General features: G+C 36.7%; 1 protein-coding gene across 1 annotated transcript in view; it reads right to left on the bottom strand.

Moving 5' to 3' along the window:
* LOC115448703 (Down syndrome cell adhesion molecule-like protein Dscam2) overlaps positions 1–24,654 on the bottom strand; it is a 77,955-nt gene that overhangs the window by 14,558 nt on the left and 38,743 nt on the right. Inside the window, exons 5-13 of the mRNA XM_037442878.1 lie at positions 19,841–20,063; positions 9,797–10,043; positions 9,332–9,485; positions 8,740–8,891; positions 8,091–8,181; positions 7,758–7,924; positions 6,847–6,992; positions 6,380–6,515; positions 98–220 (exon numbers count right to left, since the gene is read on the bottom strand). Coding sequence (XP_037298775.1) covers positions 98–220; positions 6,380–6,515; positions 6,847–6,992; positions 7,758–7,924; positions 8,091–8,181; positions 8,740–8,891; positions 9,332–9,485; positions 9,797–10,043; positions 19,841–20,063 — 1,439 coding nt within the window. The remainder of the gene's footprint in view (positions 1–97; positions 221–6,379; positions 6,516–6,846; positions 6,993–7,757; positions 7,925–8,090; positions 8,182–8,739; positions 8,892–9,331; positions 9,486–9,796; positions 10,044–19,840; positions 20,064–24,654) is intronic.

The raw sequence follows: 24,654 nt of genomic DNA on the forward strand, positions 1-24,654 counted from the left end.
TTAATAAATTTTTAAACTTAAGAAATAATTCATCAAATTATTCATTAAGTAACAAGGTATGCTTTCTGTATTGGAAGATTAGTTGAACAATAATCACCTCCTCTCTGTTTAAGCCAAGTGATTTGCGGAGTGGGAGAGCCGGTGGTCTGGCAGTGTAGCGCGAGCGGTTCCCCGGCCAACACCGCCTCGTCTGACGGTTCCATCACCCATTTCGGTGATACTGCAGCGTGCAATTCAATACAAATTGTTAGTTTCATCGACATTTCACAAGGGAATAGGAGGTGTAAGGGTTGGTAAGGGTTGCTTTGAGGTTTTTGGCTCTCTATCAGATGAATTGCACACTTACAGTCAATGTATGCCCGAAATTAACGGCATAAACCAAAAAAACAAACGGTATATTTTCCTGGAAAAAATAGGCATTAATGTAATTTACGAATTTAAGACATGGAGTATGTATGTGCAAAATTTTATCGAAATCAACAGCATTAAGTTGCAATCCGTCTGGTAGAGTCGTGGATTCAAAACCATAATATATTACATAAAGGTTACTTTTAATAATTTTGGATACTGTACGAATACGCTTGTCGTCAATAATAGTGCAATTCGTTTATGTAAACTTCAAGCTAGAAGCGGTACTAAATGTATATAAATTGAAGGCTTGGTCAATTAGAACACCGTTTTAATTGTGGCACGTTACGAATGCTACAACTGCATATTATAATTACGTACGTTCTGTCGTACTGTACGCAAAAACAGAACTTAAATTGGCATCACATCGTGAATACTGCACTTGTCCTTTGTAATAAAACGCGTTGACATCAAAATTACACTATGTTGTACTGAAAGAAGTACATAATTAGTGTTTAGTGCCAAGTACACCAGCATCAACTGTGGTAATATGTTGACGGAACATCAACACACTTCACTAGCAGAACGCTTTGATACACTAATTCATTCTAGTTGAACAAGCCTTTCAAATGTATTTAACTTTTTGATACTAGCTTTGTTGTAAGACCGGGCGTACCTAATTTATGCCTAGTTCAGCTATAAAATTTATAACAAAAATTAATAATAAACTTATCAATTATTTAGTTTATTCACAAAATTAGTTTCTCTCATTAACCTGGCTTACCTCAACCTGAAATGTAATAAAATTTGAACCTTTTAAATCAATAATATTAGACTCTAGTCATATAGAAATCATAAATAAATACACAACCAAATATAAAATGTGAGGATATAAAGGATGTAAAACATTATATTGCACACAATAATCGATCTTCTCGATTACTGGCGTACATCTATGTCGAAATGTTACCTGTTCCAGCAGCATAAATATTAAAAAATATCCCTAACAGTCACATATAATAGCTTTAATATCATACTTATTGTGTCGTAGATATAACTACAATAAAGTGCGAAAAACACATCCAGCTCCGACTAAAATATTTTAAACACAATCACACATCACGTCTCTCTCCGAAGGAATAGGCAAAGGTACAACCACCTTCTCTTCAACACGTGTGTTTTGCCCCATTGTGGATAGGCTGCCTATCGCCATGTTGGGCACAAATTTCAGACTCCGATACAGAAATATTTTATGTTTACAATTGTCTCCCGCGAGAATAAAAACCGCGGCCTTGGACTTCGTAGTTTTTTTAAGACGGAATAAACTATCGAATTTTTATATTTATTATAAATATTAAATATATAAATATTATAAATGATCATGAAAATCAAAACAATATAGATGGACCTATAACGAAAAAAAGATTATCGACATATTTTTAAAAATAAGACCTACATAAATGCTTTTTATAAAATGTAGGTACTCAATTAGTAGATCTATAACGAAAAATATCTGACTATCGAAATACTTTTAAGAATAATAATGACCTACATAAGTGTCTTTATAAATGTAGGTACTAACGTAAACTAAGAAGACGAACCTCTAGATGTATCTAACTCACGAAAATAGACATCATATACTCCAATAATCTGTCGCCAACTTGGGTAACGAAACGTACAGAAACACATTTCACACTTCAATAAAGTTACGACGCGTAACACAAAGATAAACTTTGTGTTCGCATCAGTTACATACTTTATATTAAGTATGTCAGAATCTAACATTTCTGATGTTTAGGTACGTGTATTATAACTTTTGCCTGTTACTTTGCCTGCATGATAAAGTTGTTCCGGAATAAAAAGTAGCCTATAGCACTTAGGAATAATATAGCTTTTCATTAGTGCAAAAAATATCAAAATCGGTTTAGTAAATCCTGAAAATAGCGCATTAAACAATCAAACTCTTAGACTTTATAATATTAGGTACTATAGATTATCCATGACTATTTACCTACTGGTAGCCCGAATAACTCTCTGTCTTTCAAAAGCGGTTTAGATTAGTAAGAAAACTTATAGAAGTTATCTTATGCAAGTGACTTTTACCGTGTAAGTAACGGCAAACCAACTGCTCCAAATAGAGTAAAATATCGCAGTTATGTAAACTTATCTGGAAGTTCTTGCGCAATGTATTTCTGCGAAATCTTACTATTATTAATTTAAGGAATAACGAGAATAGACAATTAATATATCTGCGTGGATCCGCGTCATTTATGAGCGTTGATGTTTTATCATCATGGGATAAAGTTGCTTGTATGCCTCTCTATTAAAAAAATGACTTACCACTACGAGGACCAACCCGTATACATATTGCCATTACAGCATAAACCTCCAGAGATTTCTGATTTCTCACATGTCGCAATCGGTTCAGTATACTGTATTTACTCCTTTTTTTCCTATATCTAGGGCGGTCAATTTTGTTTTATCACAATAATAACAACAAAAAAAAATTGAAATCGAAATAAAAATAGTTTCAGGGTTTTAGCGTTTTTTAGTATTTTATTTCTTCCCGCCGCGACGTTTCGAAAACGTTACAGCTTTTATGGTCTACTAAAAATCGCGTTAAAATTCAAAAAATAGTTTTATTTCAATGTCTCACATTCGCGTTAAGATTAGAAATCATCAAGTTATTGAAATCTAAAATCTTCTCTTTCTATTTTTTTTATCCATTTTTAAATCAACATGTAAATGAGTAAATCCTTATTAATTATTTGTGTTTTCCAAAATAACATTTTATGATTAATAAGAATTATAAAAAGTACAATGTCCGTCAAACCGGTTATTGCTCGTGAAGCTATAAATTAGCACATAAATGATACCTCCAAAAATGTAGGTATTTGAAAATCGCTTCACTAAGATTTAAGATATTGGCATAATATACTCGACGAGATTTCGCGTAATACCCGTCCAATACCTACATTGCACAACCCTCCTAGTGGATCCGGTTCGGTCCGCTCGACCGGGCCTGTCTATTGACCGGAACGCCGGATGTTTGGTGTACCGAACGTACGCCGAATACCGACGGAATTAGGGACGTCTGTTATTTCAGACCTACTCGAGCTTACTACCAGCACTTATTCGCATTTTATTTTTGTTCATTAGTCTCATTTGGGGGTTAATAGTTGTTTTGATTTCATTGTATTTGTTTTTCAACTGTCCAAGTCTAAATGCTTTTGGGTGAAAAGGTACACAATTATAGGTAAATTGTTCTAGTCCGCACACGTTGTTACTACGTACATAATTACTGTGTAATAATACAGGAATTCTAACGAGGAACAAAATTTAAACTCAATACGTGATCGTAGAAATAACGATAAAAAATCTTTAGCGCAAACATTGATAACATCCGACACCGAAATTCACTCTGAAAATGAACGTGTAAACGAAGACTGCTTCGACAAAGCCAAAGTACGGGAGCAGGGATTGTGTGCCAAATTTACACAAAGGCCGTGCGTCTGTTACTCTGCTCGCTGCTTGGCACCTTTGGGCTATTCCTCAAACGTTATCGCGAGATAAAGAATCATTTCCAGTGAATAGTGGCTAGTTTCGTGTCAGAATTTCACATAGTTTGTAAGGACGGCGACTTTCAAGTTTGGCTGATGTGTCGCAGAGTATGTAACAAAATAAGGACTCGTCTGGAAAACAAATGGTACATAAATATTTGTAAAGTGAATAAGATTTTTGTTTTCGTGGAGACGTGCAGGTCGTCACCGCCTCTTTTTTTTTAACGTGCACGTTAAAGTGACGACACTGCACCTGATGCTAAGTGGAGTAGGATCTAATAGAATGTCGAATGACGAGAGTTGATTACCCCTCGGTAGTCGACAAAATTATGCCGGCCTTTTGAAACCGTATATACTCAGGAATCTCGGAATGAGACACCGTTGCGTGGGCCACAATGGCAAATTTTAATACATTGTGTACAATGGTTGCTACCCGGGCGGATATAAAATATATCCTACCACCCGTAACGCATGTGTTAAAGCATTTAAAGACGGACACGAATTTTAGTGGTTAAGAAAACGACAAAGAAGAAAAATAGAGAGGAACAAATAGAAAAAAGTTTTTCCTGTTTCTAATTAGTTGTTATTTTGGACTGTACAACATTTACAAGTAGATCTAATGAGTTATTTCGTCGAGCAAAGGAAAAATCAATTGAGCATTAAATTTTACCTTGTGTATCGTGGCCCACATCTATTTACTTGTTCACGTAAATTTACTGCTACAAATAAGTTTTTTATGGTTCTCTTTTGTTGACTTCCAAACTTCGTAGACGAATAATAAAATGTTGTTGATACCTAAGTTAGATTATATTTACTCTATTATAACACGAAAGAAATATTGTTGAATTGTACACCATCACAATTTTATCCCTGAAGGTGTAGGCAGAGGTGCAACCACTTTTTACCGTCTGTGTTCCGTCCCATAATGTAATAGTAAGCGGGCCTATTGTCATATCAAGCACGCATTGCAGCCTTCGGGCTGATACTGAGCAGAAAAAACCAAATGTCACTGCCCGACTCGGGATTCGAACTTATGATCTCAGAGCGGTATTGTACCGCGCACAACTACGCCACCAAGACACTCATACAGAAATCTTATTTGACTAAAATGTGTTTGTTTAGAAAGCTTTATAAGAACCAAAATATGATGTATTTTTGGTATCAAGTCTTACATGTCACAGTAATTTATAAGATAATAATTTATACAGTATTTTGCCTCTTAAATATTTTTTCCTAAAGAAGACAATGCTAAGTTAGCGATTAAAAATACTGGATAATAATCTTTATTGCTAAATGATTAGAGAACAATGTAAATAATATATGCTAAAAATGGAGTTACCATTTCCAAAGGCCATCTGTAATCCAATGTCGCGCAGAACGAAAATAGTAAATGATAAATACACGTACAATGTGCTTTATAATACAGTGCTCGGGGTAATGGACGATTCGAAATAGAAAAACATGTAATATAGAATTTTGCAGAAAAGTTATAGTTTACATTTACGAATGCTTGTTGTCACCTTGGTGTGGTGAATTCCTCTCATATGAATTGTCTTCCCGCCGTTTTCAATCATAATCACAAACGATATGAAGTCCACTGCTAAACATGGAGCTCCCCTAAAGATTTTCAATAAACGACTCCAATTGCTTTTTTTCGATCCATTGCAAAAGTGGATTAATCAAACTAACATTTTTATCTGACATCTTTAAAAAATCGTATTTTAAGATAGTTCATTGAAAACTCGGTTACAAAACTCAACGTGCGATCTGATAATCCAATCACCTGTAAGCCCAAGGCCAGTAAAGGTACTTAGCTAATAAACCAAAATAAATATCTCCTAATCATTTTCTTACACTGAGCGTATTTGTATAAAAAAGATGAAAAGGTTGCCTTTAATAAACAGCCAATTATTGGATTGAACGTCTATTTCAAATCGTCCATTATTATACAAAAGTGCTTATTTACATTTGTATATAGAGATATTCATACAGACTGGGTTAATATGCACAAAAACTTCTTTCATAACCAAAGATCGAGTAAAATTTACTAATTATACGTACTTTTGATGAGATGGCGAAGAAGGTATAAAGATCTATTCACTTTATCGATGACGAAAATCAACTATAATTATAAGTCAATTTAACGTCAGGAGTATATTGCCTATTCATCCAAATCCTTTAGAAAACCAAACGCTAACACTCTTGAGAGGATGACGCAACGTCCAATTTGGGCGACTCGTCTTTGAAAATTTTAGGGCGGATAAGTATATTGAAGAAGATAGGCAAATACGTTTTTTATGTCAAGATTTGGCATAGTTAAAGCATTACGGAACATCTGTTACTTTCAAGCTTCAAGAGACACCACAGTCCGTACAAAAACCTCAACAATTCTATCCATATCGGGTGTACAGTGCTGGTGCGTGGCAAGTGCTGGTGCGTGGTGCGTGGTGCTGGTAGCATGACCGTCGTACCTTTGACCACTAGCTCGGCGGTATAGTTAACCTTCGCCGCCGTGTTAGATGCCACGCAAGTGTACAGCCCGCTGTGTCGGGCTGACACTTCTTTGAACACCAAGTTGCTGAAAAAATCCGCTCCCCGCTCTTCGACCTACCGATAAATAGTGGGAATACTGTTAAGTGAGACGAACTGTTTGATGTTGTTTCAATTGATAATGGTTTTTAGAATATGCCATTTATCGTTGTAGGTGAATGTTTAACAAATATGAAATGATATATTTGTCGTAGCGCTATGAATTGTTATTACTGATACAAATAGCACGATGTACAAACAAACCATAAACAGACATACGAGAGTAACACGCTTTACCTAAATATGAATTATTGAATACCATAATGATAATATTATGGCCACGATGAATACTCGTCTACCTAACTTAACAGTATTTCCACTGCAACAATCGTCTTATGTGTGTACCAACCTGGAGACTCGAGGGTATGGGCCCGTTGTCCTTAAGCCAGGTGAAGTGCACGGGCATGTCTCCTGAGGTGACGCTGCAGCTCACCTGGGCTCGCTTGCCTTCTTGGAGGTTTGCGGAGAAGGAGAATGGCTCGATTTCTGGTGGATCTGATGATACAATAACGTTTTGTTTCATAGAGCCTATTAGTTGCATATTTATTTGATTCAAAAATAAGTAGAAAATATCTAGGACTAGCATTTTATACACACGTAAAATTCTTATATAATTAACTAAATTCTTGTCATGTGTTTGTATGTACGCGTCACATGATTGTAGTAGTCTATTTTTGCATAAAAGGCGCTGAGCAGTACATTTGATCAAATTTTGTATGACGTGATATTCACGGATATAAAATATAAGTAAAGCCAGTGTAGGAAATATTATGGCCTCTTATGAAAGTGGAATTGTGAGTAAAAGCAACCTTTTTTAGCGCTTGTAAAATTTTATAATACTGTTTAAAAATGTTATGGTGATGGATTGTAGGCATATTTTTTATGTAGTAGAAGAAAAAGGCATATAAGTATACATATATATTATATATGTACGACGATCTCCAATTAAAAAGAAAAAATACGTTTTATATATTACCACTAAGTTATTTTTATTTATCGCAACTGAATACGAGCTCGAGTATGCTTGATGTTAAGCGATACAACTGGCCTTAAACATCAGCAACACTACTGAATCTTTAATTAAATAAGGCACTCAACTACGCTGGTCACCCTGAAATAAAATGTTAAATCTCATAATGCCAAATACTGGCTACAATGTCCTTCAAACTGAAACACAATAATACATGTCGCTGCTGTTTAACACAGAAAAATCAAAGACCCAATTGCATCAACGACCAGCAAAATAATTATAATACTTACTACTAACGACAAGCTGCAGTTCCCTTCTGGCTATTTCTCCGTGTGGTCCCATCACTGCACACGTGTATGCACCAGCTTGGGACGGCTCCACCCTCGCTACCCTCAGAGCTCCATCGATATTGCTGTCCCATTCTACTGGGCTTCCATCTCGCTCCCACTTCACGGAACTGTAATAGATAATAGAGTTAGAAAAGACAAAATACAGTGGAAGAATTGAGATGGAGTTTTTTCTAACACGGTAGAATTACTTCTTTATACTAGATTTTATGTGATGTATGTCCAAGGAAAATGTCAATAAGAGACGTTGTAGTTCTCTTCATTGGTTGAACTTACCTAATGGGATATCCAGAGTAAGGGCAGTACATGACCAGCTCTCTACCAGCCACGGCTCTGATTGGTCCAATCGATCTTACGTACGGTGGACCTGGGAAATCATTTTAAATGGCTTATCAAAGCACAGAAAAAACAAAGTTGGTTAATCATCGAGAATGATGAATGGATAAAGCATATTTTGTAATAATATTATGATCCTCATCAACAGCATGTTAGGTCCCGAAGGTTTCGAAATAAATAAAACCTATGTAATATTTATAATATCACTATCTCGTAGATTTGGTGTATTATTCAATATGAATAAGATTGATCATTCGCTAAAAAAATAGGTACGTATAATAGAACGTAAGATAATTTTGTTTCTTTTTGTTTTAGTTGTTGGGAGGTATATTCGGAGGATATTTTTAAGACTCTTTCGTAGCGCACGTCCTTGAGCATGCGTTCTATACATTTTGGGTGCACAGGCTACGGCGGGATTATGCAAAGATTTAGGAATAATTTGGTAAAACTGCTAGTACAAGCTTCCTTCACAATAAGATACTTCCTACGGCCCTGAGTAACTTGCATCCAGATTCGACCTGCGAACTTTGTGGTGGAACTAAATATATGGTCAAAAAGTGATGATGTGGGCACGCATATTTTGACTCACCGTAAATATTTAGTCTAGAGGTATGAGAGACCTCTCCCAAGGAGTTAGCCGCTCTGCACGTGTACAGACCTCCGTCCTCCGATCTCACAGACGAGATGTTCAGGTAGCTTACCACGTCGTTGCTCTTTGTAGCGAACTGCTCTACGCTGTATCTGTATTGAAAAGTAGAAATTTGGATTTTTTAAACCCAGTAATGGTAGCAGGTTTCAAAGAGTGTATATTGTTTTTAATAGCTAATCGCCACTCATCACGCCAACAGAAAATACGATGTATGTAAGTATCACATGGTATAGCATATTTTCCAGTCTTTACAGCTCTTTTATCTGGTCTCTCTGCTTCACAATATTCTCGGGAGGTCACTTGACGTGAAGTTGAGGTCGTTGAATCCTTCTTTCTTGATTAGTCATCATTCTACTCTAACGAATTTATGTCTTGCTAACTACATTGTGCCAGGAACCGGCTGATGGACTTGTCTCTTGTATTCCTATGTTAGACAAGAAGACCATTGCCCCTTACAATTAACTTAACCTTTTGCTGGCCATCTACTATTAAAAGAAGCTTAGTTCATAAAGATAAGAAAGTGTATAATTACCTATGTCCTCTAGCCATGGTGTTTAAAGGCTGTCCATCCAGCATCCAAGTGAAGTGCGGAGGCGGGGACCCTGCCGCTGAACATTTTAGGGTGACTACTTGTCCTGGCCTCAACACTTGCTCGATAAACGTGTATTGGAGTTCTGGCGCCGTGTCTTTAACAACAAATGGAGGTATAATGAGGATCTTTAAACTATCAGCAATATGGATTATAGAAATTGATATTAGAAATTGATATAAATATAGAAGCACATGTTATATATCTGAAGGTCTAAACAGACTCGCACTGGATATACCCATTAATTAGTCACCAATTTTATTTTGATCCCTTGAAATTTTGAGGGCACATGTCAAGCTTACAATTAGTGTGTGTTAATTTCATTAAGAAATCGAGTTAACTCTTACTTCTTGCTTCACTCTCAAGTAAATTAAGTTCAAATTCTATTAAATATTTTTTCCCTCTTACCTCCAAGCCTCAACTCAGCACTGGCCTGAGCCGAGTCCCTCTCATTCCTGGCCACACATTGGTACACTCCCTTATCTCCCCTATGCACGGCAGTGATGACCAGCTGCTCAGCATTGCTCAAGACCCTGATCCTTCCGCCAGCGACCCCAGCGCCGAGCGGCACGCCGTTGTGGAGCCACTCTAGTCGTGGAGCAGGCCATCCACCCCATGTGCAGTTGATGGTGGCGGTACCACCGCTGTTCACCATCTGATGGCAAAGAAATCATATTTTGATGGCACGACAAAGTAACCATGATTTAATAATTCAACTAGGCTTTCGCATTGATATTGTTGCTGAGAATATATTTTGTATTATAGATAGCTCAAGGGCATAAGTAGAGAAAGAATTGTCATAAATCTTAAGAGTCGCGTGCCCGCAGCCAGTGAGCACTGTCTATAATATTGATGAAGTAAAATATTTTTGATGACATTACTCTTCATAGACAATTTATTGACCAATTTGCACGGGCACCGTTACTGTATTTTGTATTCATCCAGATAATGCTGACATATCTATGCAGGTAGTATATTACGTTTAGCTGTACGGATTACAGTAATATAAATTAACAATATTCCAAACGCATAAAACATACATTAAACAGGTCGAGTTAAATAAATGTCATTGAAATGGGTGATGTTTGAAACTGTAATGCGATTGTTAAGTATTTTATTCATTGTTTTACATTATTAAATAACGCGCTGATTAATGGCAACTGTTGCCATTACCTACTGTTTACGCGCGAACGCGTTTTGTGAACATAGACAGGTGTGGACTCAGAGATTTGGGGGCCATAATCTAGTTTATTACGTATCATTTACACCCATATTCACAAAGCATACTACGAGGATGAACAGAGATTTAACGTATAGTATTGGCAATTGCATAGTCTTCTTTTTCGGCTTTGTTTATCTGACAGCCAACTGAAGTAGTTGTATCTCAATATTAATGAATCACTGTACCGCGTTCTATCCTATGCCCACGCATAGCTAAGGCTCTCAGGCCAAAAGCATTGATAGAATAAAAAATAACATTGCTCCGCGCTAAGTAATGTCTCTGATTACAGGATTTATTTTCCATACTTCATCTGCCCTACTGTGACACGGTGGACGTCTGTCTTCGATGGTTAACATATGTTTTGTCATGTTCCCTCTGACGTTACATGTCACTTAACGTAGCAAAAACATTGAATAAGTTGTGGATCTCCATAACTTTTATTAGTAAGGTGATATGTAGCTAGTGTTTTACATTAAGGACTATTTTATAATAAAAAGAGTTTGGCTGGGTAGGAGAAGTCTTCAATCTACAGTATACAGTCTTCTTCAACTTGTCCTTTTTGCACTTTGATGTCGTATCGTCACCATACTTAGTATATCCGCGCATGTAATAGAATTGTCCATTTGGCTTAGTTTTTCAATTGCAATCCAATTATTAGAAACCTTTCCATAATTATTCCATTCCAAATTACTAAAAATAAAATAAACAAATCTAAACAACGAACAGTTCATACAGCTCTATGCAATAGCATAGAACTGTAACACGATGCCTAGCTCTAATGAAGCGTCGCTTCGCTGCTCTCTAAATATTTACGTATCGGCAAAACATTCAATTAAGGTGGTAGCTCAAGGTCCATTTTCATACATTTTGTTTCGGCTTTAATCTGGGTAACTAAACAAGTATTGGCAAGTAAAGAATTTAAATTCACGTCTAGTTAGTGATTAGTTCTCGCAGTTGAAAGAAAAACGTAAAATAATTAATAATCATGGATATTTCGGCCTTTAAAATTTAATATGACGAAATTTTAAAGGCCGAAATATCCATGATTATTAATTATTTTTACATTTTTCTTCAACTGCGAGAACTAATCACTAACTAGACGTGAATTTAAATTCTTAACTTGCCAATACTTGTTTAGTTACCCAGATTAAAGCCGAAATAAAATGTATGAAAATGGACCTTGAGCTACCACCTTAAAACAAATGAATCAATAGACAATACCCAGCGGCAGAACTGACGGCACAGGCACGTAATGAGGTGTGTGCGTTGAGGGACTAGTACACTAATATAACTTTGCCGGTTAAAGTTAGTCTCAAGGACCACCGCAGCTATTGTTAAGATTGACAGATGTAGAAGTCAGGTGGAGCATCTAACTTAAAGTCACGCAAGTTAAATGACATTGAGCTGAAAAACGCAAGAGTATATGTATCATATGAGTCAATAGCGTATATCAATTATAAAACCTGTGAGACTCTGGTTTCGTTCTTTAATGATTAGCTGTGTGAGTGTATTTTGATTTAAAAATCACAATATTTATTAATTAGGTATCTTTAAGCTATATGGGCGTTGTGTGTACAAATTGTATCTTAATCTATTTTTTAGATTATATAAACAAGACCTTCATTAAAAATATTTACTAATATCTGTCGAAAATATAAAAACTATCAAACTTACAATAATCTAATAATAAAAAATTTATTTTCGCCACCTAATAATAAGAGTCAGGTCTACCAACACAAAAAAGCAACGTTATCTAGAACTCAAATTCGGTAGCGGTGTTAGCCGGTTAGCCGATGAGAGGCTTTGGGCGAAAGAAAAAGACACATTTCATAGTTAAAATTGTTAGTTAACAAGAGGTGATCTTAAAAAAAGGTCCTCCGTCTTAACAGCAGGGTCCTTAATTGCATAGCGCAAAGCACCAGGTGGTTTCCCCGTTTAGCTGCTCAAATTAATTTTTTTTGCGTAGAGCTGTATTTGAGCGTCACTGTCTTCAATTATTGAACCCTTCAATCGATACAATATATATATTACTTGTATATGGCTGGGTAGAATAAACTATCAGTAACATCCAGTCAATGAATATTTCAAACCAAAGTACATATTTCATTCTCCAGAGTTGTACATCAAAAGGCAGCACAAGAGGTCACTTTATAATTAACACCAGCAAAATAATTACACCGAGACGAAACTAGACGCTTCCAACACGTGACACACGATGCGTCCCAAAATATCTCGACACTATCATTGGACCGAAAACTTTCCAGGACTGTGTGCTTGTTAAATCTAACCAAATTGTGTTACAGATATAGGAGTTAATCCTGCTCTCTTGGTCTAGCGATACTGTATATTGACTGCAAACTTGAATGTCTGACTATTCTCAGGTTGTGTGATTTTTTATGTGGGTTTTCCTATAGGTTCGACATAGATTGTCTCCCCTAAAGGGGTTTGAAGACAGAAAAACTCAACCAAATCATTTTTGCAACATAATTAAATACGTTGCGCAAATACTTTAAGATTAAAGAAGACTAGTGTCAGAAGCGAAGATTTTGTGCGATTCCGTATACCCAAGCAAACTGGGATATATTCACAATTTGACTAAAGTTACTGTTTTGCGTTCGCAAATGTCAAAAGAGAGGTCATAACCACTTACAATACTCTAAATACGGCCCTGTAGGAACCATATCGCATAATATTTGCGGCCCAGCGTCGAACGGTGTGACGTTAATTTTATTTTACGATGAACATTCAACGATTTCGGTTTAATTTGTTGGCGGTATTTTTAAATTGTGTAGCGGGCTGTACGTTGTTGATGCGAATAACCTACCCCTGTATTCCGTATCGCAGTTTAGATTCCACAAGGAATTTGTATGACGCATAAACAAATATTGTATAAATCTTAGAGGTAGTAGATTAAAGACTACGAACGTGATCCCAACACTGAGACTAATTATAAATGAACAACGCGTACATACATTTTTATCTGGTAGTAGACAAAGTAAACTTTTCTATAATGGAATGAGTTATGACGTCATACTATGTTAAAACTTATAAGTATTAAGTATATTAACAACGGCAGTATGTAGTAAGCACAAAAATAGACGTGATTTTTTTAAAGTTTGTAGCGATTCCTTGTGTCAAGGGTAGATGATTCCACACATTTTGGCACATAGAATTAGTCCTTAGTATAGCGTAATCTAAATACAGTGCCGAATACGATATTTTCTTTTTACGAAACGAATAAAATGTGTATTTTTTTCGAACCGCCTGTATTGTACGTAATACATACATTGTACAAAAATAAAACTGTACAGGATTGGTCAATATTCACAATGATTTTATATGCACTTGTGGTGTGATGAATCTATCGCGATATCAAACAAAAATTCCAATATCGGATAGTCACAAATCATGTTTTTAAATTAACAAACTCACATACATTTTTACCGTTCATTTTTATAGTTTTGTTTAGAAACTATATTTTTTATTGAACATATTTCAGAATAGCAGAGGCTTATGTCTAGCCGTGGTACAATGCAACGAGGATATCATTGCATTTCATGTCTTTATACCACACTGAATCTACATACTGGCATTTCTTTTATCTTCAGGGTATAACACTTGAAACAGATTTGCAATTCGTCGCTTTAAGGGTGCCAAACTAACTATGTGAGGGTGCTCGATGTTTGGCCCGTCCCTCCAATCTAAAACAATCAGAGGGGCTTCCGAGCCGGCCTTTTGTGACGTTTCATTGTTTGTTACGGACCCAGAGGTTTGCTTGTTAGGGATTTTGTTAGCCTTCCATATTTTTACAAATTTCTCCGCGGATTTGCTGAGAGGTTTTTTGGATTTTGGAATTAAGTTATAGGTAAGCGTATTTTATTAAATTTAGGGCTCTTATGCGATAGTTTGAAGAGGTTTTCTTTTGTATACTGTATGTTTTTCTGTCACCAAGCAACAATGTACGAGCACTATTATCCGAAGACTATTGAATAGATTTTAAACTTATGTTTCAGAGTTAATGCCACGCTATAATGGTACTTGATCCAAGGGTGAAGTTATTTTAGGGTTTGGCGCGGGCGGAAAAAAGGAAAGTTCATACAGATAGTCCCGAAACATTTCATGATGGAATTATATTTCTAAACTATGCATTAGTGTTGACTCCGGGATGGACCGATGCCTTGCCACTGCTAGATACGCCCATGGTCTCTGTATTGTTAGGCTGAGTGATCGTTTGTATTATTAAATCCAGCTGTTGCCGAAATCTCCCTAGGTCTTCACTACACCCACACTGTTTTGGTTTGCGATCGGAAGTAATTAACACTGTTTTTACATAGATATACGTTTATGTTTTGGTGTTGGATCTTGCTGTATCTTATTACACGAGCGGCTGTTGTGCAAGGTGAAGATTTTTTGAGTATATCAAGCTTTTAGAAGGCCGAACAACTATAATTTATTCTGATCTTAAATGACTTCAGTCCATGAATATTGAGTATTTGGTTACTGCTGGTTTGATAAGTTGTTCCTATTTATAATAAAGGGTTTTGTTTAAAGCGTAAGACCTCAGTCCTCTGTGACTGTCGGTTGAGCGGAAACTCCAAATACCCAAGGGTTTCGTGTCTGCACTCGACCGGCTCTTCTCTTTGCGGTCTAAGGATCCGAGCTCCACGGTAAGTGAAGGGCTAACATCCGCTCCAGTTTTTTAAATTTGGTGCGAGATCACAAAATATGGAACTTAAAAACATCATGTATAATCTGATTTTATGACTATGGAATTCGTAGTAACCCGACTTTTAAATCTATTTTATTTATATTTTATCGGACGAGCGATAAAATGGAATCTGACCAATTCTACTTCACAGACTTTTAAGTTTTCGGGTTATATAATTTTTCTTTGTTACTTTTCAAATTTCACGTACTTTTGATTATCCACTTTCCTCATCATGTTGTATGATGGCCAATTACGACATCGCTTCGTGTATTTTGCTGCTCAATTCACAATTCGATTTATAACTTATATACTTTATTTTATTAGGGTCGAGCGATAATTCCACAAAACATTACCCGGACCCTAACCCGATTCGGGATAATAAAAATCGGAAAGAAAAACACAGAAGGCTCACAAGGAAAACTTTATTTTAGCAACATGATTTCCCCCGTATAGACAAGGCAAGTTAATATTTAATTGAGTAAGCGAAGCTAATCTCACAGGCAGTTTAGACCCTACCGGAGGGCCAGCGGGTCGGAGGGCGGGAGAGCCGGTATTTACAGAGGCGAGGGGACAGGTACGTGGGTGTAAGGAGAAAAATTGTATTAAAATATTAAGAGGGTAAAGTGTCGGGAATGTGGTTTTCTTGCTGAGTTAAAATGTTTTGGGTTCCTTGTATGTGTACTTCGTGCAGGGGTGTTTGTATGTATTTAGAACAAGCTTGTACAAATATAAATGAAACTAAGTATATCTGCTCTATTATACCGCTAGGCACGGGCCACTTCTACTACTGAGAAGGATTAGGCCTTTGTCCACCACGCTGGCCTAGTGTGGCTTGGTAGACTTCACACACTCTCAAAATTCCTATAGAGAACTTCTCAGGGATGCAGGTTTCCTCGTGATGTTTTCCTTCACCGTTAAAGCAAGCGATAATTTACAAGAATATACATAGTTTTAGAACAGTCAGGGGTGTGTGCCCTTGGGATTTGAATCTGCGGACATTCGTCTCGGCAGTCCGCTCCCCACCCAATTAGGCTATCGCCGCTTTTACAATACGCATATAGTACAATATTGACTCTATATAAAGTTTTCGTTAAGATTTTTAAGAATGATAGACATTACGCTTTTGTAACCGAGTTCAGACAAACATGTTAATAAAAAAATTCTGCGCTTTCAAAAACCACTAAAAAACAATAAATTCTTTAACATTACGTATCTATTACTAATAATTTTGGAGTCGGTGCCTCATTAAAATTAAACATTGTTTCCGTATATTTGTTCATGTATTTATCTAACGTAGCTAGAAATTAATTAGACACCGGTAACCAGTATCTATAGGTAAGTAAAGTTAAATTATTTATTGATTTTTGAAGGCAATATAATTTTATGTTAATAAGTTTTTAATTATACGTTGTGTTTAGTTTGACCACTGCATGCGGATTTATCGCCAGGGAAGCTATTTATCAGACTTGGAGACCTAAATGGTTCCACTAAAATAAAGCAATATTTCAACGATTAATAGCCACTTCCAAAAATGATTTAAAATGGAACAATATTCAGCACCACACCGCACGTCAAATGCATCCGACTATACAGAAACAGTGACCGAAACCTCAAAACGCATTAAAGTCGCCTGATGACGTCACCGGCCGCCATTTTGCCAGCCGACCGCATGACGCAATACAATGTGTATACAGATTTTGTTTTATTTCCATTCGAAATTTCAATGACTTTTTTTGCACTATTGATTGAGGAGTAAGTCACCCCTTGATAAAATCTACTGCCAATACTTACTAATAGCTATAACATCCAGAATACGAATTAAAAATACTGCACGATTTTGCGGTATATGGCGAAACGCTTGCCCCCTGTCATATTATGGGATGAAATATGCACGATGAAAAATGGATACCAGTTGCGCCTCTACCTATCTCTTCAGGGATAAAATGCATCAGTGTGTGCGTGTGTGTCGTAATCATAGACCGGCTAATGACTTAGTGGATGAATTTTATTAACGCGGATAAAGTGGGTTTTTTACCACTGCCGTCCAGCCTCAAGACTCACGACTAAACGATTATGTTTATGTTCAGTTATCTCACACGCCCCACCTACACCGACTTACCCTCCGCTCGTCACTTCAGAATAGAAAAGTGACCCCACTTAGAACTTTACACGTTTACACCTTATATTCATTGTATTGAGTTTTAAAACGAGTGTTTAATAGTGAGAATCGCTGCACCTCTCAGCGCGACAGTTGGAATTATGTTGGGTTGCCAAATATCTTTAAAACAGATAAGTAGTAAACGTGAAATGTTTAGATATTATATTGTCTATCTTAAATACAAACCATAACAGAACAAAGCATTGCTCAGCAGTTAGTAATCATTAAGTTTCAGAATAGCAATTAACTAAACACGCTAACAATCCAGAAACAATGCTTATAGACAAAACTATCTACCAGAGACTCGCATTCCAGAATCTAGCAAATGAAAACGTTTACAAATACATACGAAACCAGTCAGCTGTCCACGTTAAGCCAGCGTTCAAATGGATGATGGAATTGCTAATGCGAGTGTTTAGCTCGCAATCCGCGTCGCTTAAACGCTTTTAATTATGAGCCAAAATTGAGCTGAACGTTGGCGTAGTTTGCGATTCGTGAAACTAGATGGCGTATTAATGTTTGTTCTACAACCGTGGTCTTATTTTTATTTTGTTAATTAGCGCGTCGTGGATGTGACTTCTATTTTGTAAATGTGTTTGTTTAGATAAATAATATACAAAGTATACAGGGATATTTTGATATTGCTTTACTAAATGAGACCAATTAATCGAAGTGTAAGATAAAAAAGTGTAAGTTTTGAACTATATAAATGAAAAAAGTAATTTTGATTTTATACGCCTTAATGCCACTTATATTCTAAGTGAATTCGTCGCAGCGGCTACATCACGGACTTATTCTTATTAAACTACAAAATGGCCAAAAAATCATATTTTTTTACGGTTTTTTTCGTTTTTATTCATGGATGATTATTGGCGCAATGTTGGCAGAGGTAATAACGAATATGTGGTTTCATATACACGCAATGTCAAAATGATTGTATAATTTTAGACTACATATTATCACACTAAGTACGTTAGTGACTTTGTCCATGCAGAATTAAATTATCATTTTTACTCCCTCTATCACGTTTTTGATTTTGAATTGTTCGCGCAGCAGTGAAATGTGCTTTGAAATCCTTTACGTTGCTCTATGTTAGGCAAATAACATGAACTGTTTTTTGAGTGAGGTCTTCGTGTATTTCAACAAAGAGTAATTTGTTAACAACTCCTCTAATCGGCCCGCATGAACTGATGCGTACATTTTCCCACACATTGCGAAAACAATTTGGCTTAATTTTATCTGACGTGACACCATCGACAATGTCCTGAGACAATAATGCCGATAGATATATTAATACATATATACAGTGGTAAGCTTGAATAGGACTTGAAACAGACAGCATTGTCATCGCATTATCCATTTAGTCGCATCGAAACTGACTTGAAAGCCTTTGTAATGTGTTTTGCATACATGTCTCTAAGGGTCGGTTTACACTGTTAAGTTAACAATGTGAACAAGCGTTAACCAGACACTGGATCGATCTGAATACGCTCTAGTGTCCTTTGAAATGTAGAAGAACATTTTAATCGCGGCTTCATTTACATATTTTTTTTCTAGTAAAAGTCTTACTGGTGTGTTCTGCTTCGATAATAAGTAGTCAATTTTTTAAATTCAGAACGTGATCATTCTATATGCAAAATTTAATCTAAAACGTTTTGTACATACATTGATGAACTTATTTTTACAAACAATGACTGAATTACCTGGAATGCTTCACAGCTGCCTTTTTTAACTGTATTCGATTTGAATTTAAACTATTACATTTCAGTACACTGCATTCGTCAGTCGTCACCCTAGGACAGTTGTTAACATGCATAATGCGTTGTGATTATGCTTAGAACAATGTCCTTCAGACCGGAACACAACAGCACTTGCACGCTGCTTGGCATCCAATGTATGTACTGGACAATGTAGGATATAACATCTTATGTCTTAAGTGACAAGCGTTATTATGCCATGGTCCATTGTAAAAGTATAAAGAGGAATTTATATTGTTGAGTAAAAGGTATAAAGCTTATAATTGATCAAGGGATTTGCTCGTATTGTGAGTTGTTGTGATGATATAGGTTCTCTAGATAAAACTAATGATGAACATAGGATTATATTTTAATTTTTATATTTATAGTATACTATTGCTGAAGGGTTTTCATTAACTGGACAGTCTAGCTATCGTTGGCAAAAATTTTGGCTGCTGACTAGTTCTTGTGAGTAATTAATATTTATAAAGAGTGCTGTACCTTACCTTAGCTGAATGAGCCTTAGTTCCTGATGTTATGGTACCTTAAATCGATTACCCCGCAAACAAAAGGAACAAACAGAAAAGGAAGGAAGAAACAGAAAGAACTGTTTGTACATTGTGATTACCTGTGTATGCGGCTGTGCATGCGCAGTAAGATGTGCGCGTACAGCTAGATGCAGCCGCAGTGTGAGATGCCCGTGTGCATTAGCCGCTCTGCATGCCCAGCGGCCGCCGTCCGCCACCTCTGCGCGGCGGATGCCCAGAGCCTCGTGGGTTCTCGTGTACCTTCCACCGCCCTCGCCATCTCTTACTTCGCGGAGAACTCCTCCTGCAGTCTCTCTGTACCATCTGGAACAACAAGAGGAAGTTAGTCTTGTATACTGGTACAAAAGAAGATGCTAGATTAGTAAAGAGAAAGTAATTCTAAAACTTTGAGGTTTGATTTGTGTAATAAAGCGTTATAATCAGTTAAGAATACATTCAAAAAGAGTGGTGATCCTTTATTGTCTCAAATTTATCGTCATATACAATCGCTATCAAGTAAAAAGTGAAGATGGTACTCTCTCGCAATGAATTCGTTTAGCAATATGCGACATTGCTAAACTTTTTCCGTGCCTTATATTGCTCTACAATTATTATCCATACAATACGACAATGAGATCAAACTGGTCATCATAAATTTTGTATTAATGGTACACGAATATATAATAAATTAAACAAAACAGTAGTTTCCGACAACTGACAATCGTCGGAAAAATTAAGCCGCGATAGGAGCTGGATTACAAGCTGACACCAAACAGATTCGCAAATGAAAAATTGCAGTTGGATGTTTATTGAAAATAATATTTCAATAGCTATTGCTGTAAGTACTTAATTTTCATATAAAATAATAAAGAGTCAAACCGCCTCCCGACCGACCCGATCGCCTCATGAACGACTACCTACGCTACCCATAGCTTTAACAAAGCATGAACTGCGCTTGTTCTTAGACATTCGATGTTAATTCTTATAGTCAAGTAATGAAATTGGGCAAAACGGTTACATTTCAACTGTGTAATGAAAGTAAGTTTTGTATTCTCAGCACAAACTACATACGAGTGGAAAACACAACCCTATTTGTAGAAGCCGGTTAAAATATTTATAGAAAGTCTATAAATAGCAGAGCGTGGCGTGCTTCGCCGAGGGATATCTTTCAAGGGCTCTCTGCGCCCGCCTTTGTGGCGGAGTAGACGCCGCACGTGAATTCACTCGCATTTTATTTAGGCAATTCAAAATGCAAACAAACCCTTTGTTAACGTAAAAGATATTATGATAATTCTATTATAATTTATTATTATTTATGGTAAAATAAATCCGGGTAGATAACTGTAAATTGAGACTTCATAGTTCGTTACAGATTTTGGAAATGTTAAGTTTCATAATGCACACGTACACAAATAATCTTTTCTGAAGCATATTCGTATTAACACATTACTGCTTGGCTGTATAAATTATTGATCTTGGCGATGATACCTATTACCATATACGAACACAGCCGGACTCCCGCAGAGGAGATTAACCACCTCATAATTAGTTTTTGAATAAATCCAGCATGTTACGTCCCGCACTTGATAACTTATATTTTTATATTGACTCGGAAACGTGACCTAACACTACCTGATGGTAAGTGGAGTGGGGTCCAATAGAAGCGACTGACGAGAGATGATAACTCCTCGACAGTCTCTCGGCAGATATAACATATATCCTAATGATTTCTTATGTTTACGCGAATGTTAGACATTAAAATTAAACTACTTTTCGGATTCTATCGCGGTTTTTTATATTTTAGTCCTCCGTGACCATGAAGGCTGCAAAGTCTTCGTAACGTCGGGAGAAAACTAAAATATAAAAAAACCGCGATATAATCCGATAAGTAGTTTAATTTGAATATATCCTGCCACCAGCTATCACATGTTTTAGGTTAGATAATCTTCCCTTTCCGTTCCATCCTAGTAGAACACACCAACGGTAACTGAATTCATGCTTTTTAGGAGTAATTATAATCACACAATGTAATTTTGATACCAGTTAACAATTTGAATAACTAACATGCACTTTTCATATTCTATCAGTTCAGTTAAAAATATAAAAACAATATGCCAGCCGTATCCCGTGGGAGCTGGCCAGTGCCGGCAGAGGGCGCGGTTGCTAGGCAACGGCACGCCTAACTCGCACTCATTAGGCACGGAAAACAACACAAAAAGTGTTCCTGTGCTTGTAAAGAATTTTCGTTTCCATTCCGCTGAAAGGGTGGAAATGCGCCGGATTAAAATATACTATTGCAATTACGGAACTGCTTTGTTCTAGTTTATTTTTTACTACAAAATGTTTATGGCTCGGATATGAGCATTGACGTAACTTCTCGCGATAATATCGTTGTTGTAAGGTAGGTAGGGAAGTAATTGGTACACTTCGATTTTTGCGTCCCGTGATGGGATAGATTAGAAGTCTGAACCATAATCGCTTCTATAATTGAACTGGGGACTTCCAAGAGGCCATTCCATTTCTCGATAAGCTGTTTCTTTTACCATACCTTCACACATAGTATCCCTCGTTAATTCTTTACATTACTAAAAATTTTAATATCCAAACAAGATCCTGCACCTACGTCTCCAGGCAGATCCTTTAAAAACTCTCGACACAAAGCTTATTTTCATTACCAATATAAAAGTTTCCGCATCTAGCCGGCATTTGGTATGCAACACCAGTGCTACCTTCGCAGGTTTTGCTAACAAGAGTTACAATCTTTTAGGTTGAGATTCCTTTAGCACGGAATGCTACTAATTACTAGAGCAGGTCGATCATATTTTTCAGAGTATACGACAAGAACCCAATGGGTTAAACCTGGTAGTGAATAACACCCATACTGCCTAAAGATTTTGATATGGGCATGGCAAAGTAAGGTGCTTCTGTAAATGGAGTAGGGTAGATAGAGCGTTGGCTGACGAAAGACCTTTCACCTTTCGAAACCATTCCCTGTTTGGAGTCGGATACACACAAGCTGATCGCAGAACACGACACATTTAACTGGTCTATTCTGGCGGGTTTTACTTCTTGTGTACGGTGGTCGCTATCCGTGCGGATACAAAATAAGTCCCACCACCAGTAATCTCTTGGTTAATTTGTATAAAAATTAAGTACGGAAATAGCTATTGTCGCACTGTGAAAATATTACTATATTATGAGACTTAGCTAATGTCAGAGCGCAGTTAATTTCATTGCAAGCCTTTGTAATATAAAATTATGGATAACTTTCTACTACCTACTCCTAGTTTCAATTAAACCAGAATGCCATATGGAACAGCAGCATGACATTCCAGTCACGGTATCATGGCCAAATCATCCTACAGGGATCAGTAAGTTGATTATTCCTGTAATTGGAGTGGGATGTAAAATCAATGATCCATCGCACGAGCGAGGACAGACGCTCCCGGAGGGCAGCACTCAGCAATATTTGACCGATATCTCCGACCCAAAGGGGTCTTTTGGCCGCCGTAAGTTGTAAGCGGGAGCGGACACTGGAAATGGGGAAGGTAATGGTTTGGTACAAGATGTTATGTATAGCCAGTTTAGGGATTTTAAACGTTAATAATAATAATAATATCAGCCCTGTATTATATACTTGCCCACTGCTGAGCACGGGCCTCCTCTACTACTGAGAGGGATTAGGCCTTAGTCCACCACGCTGGCCTAGTGCGGATTGGTAGACTTCACACACCTTCGAAATTCTTATAGAGAACTTCTCAGATGTGCAGGTTTCCTCACGATGTTTTCCTTCACCGTTAAAGCGAACGATAAATTCACAAAGAATTTTAAACGTTGTAACATACAAAACAGGTAAGCCTAATTATTGGTTTGTAGATTTAAATTGTCAAGGAAGAGGTTCCGTAGGATTGACTTCAAATAGTTTCAACACGACATAAGTTGTTAAACAGTCAATCATGGAGCAGGGTGTTTTTTTTTTAAGATTATGAGAAGAATAAAACACAAATACCTTCTTTAAGGTATCAGAAACAATTTGGTTTAGTTTTTATGACTCTGAGACATCCGTCCTTTGCAAATCGTCTTAACCTACACGAATTGCTTGCCCTAAAATTTGAATCTGAGATCTCCATATCTATATATACGTCGCCGATAGACGAAGCAGGTAATATCCTGCAAGAAATCTCCAACCTTATGAAAGACAATATTAAAAACAACTTTAAAGTCAGTGCTCTGCATAGTCAAGCAAAATTCAAATGAGCCGGCGGTTATGATCAGTGCCTTAAAGTCAGACTAATCTAACCAGACCGCATTGTTTCCCAACTGCAGAGGCGTTCTTTTATTACTTCGCAGTCCGTACAAACTTCCCAAGTTGGCCTGAACTCGTGGAAAGCATGTTAATATATAAGTTTGCAGTTTGTAAAGTGATTTAGAAAATGACAAAAAGTGATTGAATAAAAAAATCTGATGTCAAGCAACGTGGGGTAAACACTGTTGTGTGTCAGTTAGAAGAATATGATAACTAGTATAGTCAGATACTTAGTAGCCAAACAAATTCAAAACTTCAAGTCACCTATACCCGTTAAGTTTAATTAAAACATTTTATTCTTTGTGTGAAGTAAAGTAAATCTAGTATTTTATTATTGCGAACAGAAAAAAAAATGGTAGGAACATAAAAGTGTGTAAGCGATTTGAAGTTTCTAATTTGTTCAGTTATTTATGTGGTTGTCTATGCCTATTATTTGTCGCGACGAGCAAGTCACCGTCTAACGTTTAGCGTCACGACTGCCTATTATCATCAGAAGCAACAGCTTGATAATATTTGACTGATATCATTTTCACTGCTGATGTAGAACGTATTATATCTACTTATATAAAAAAATAGGTAATGAAAGTGCGTATATCAAATCCCTGGGGT

Source organism: Manduca sexta, chromosome 25, assembly GCF_014839805.1.
Source record: "Manduca sexta isolate Smith_Timp_Sample1 chromosome 25, JHU_Msex_v1.0, whole genome shotgun sequence".
NCBI lineage: Eukaryota > Metazoa > Arthropoda > Insecta > Lepidoptera > Sphingidae > Manduca > Manduca sexta.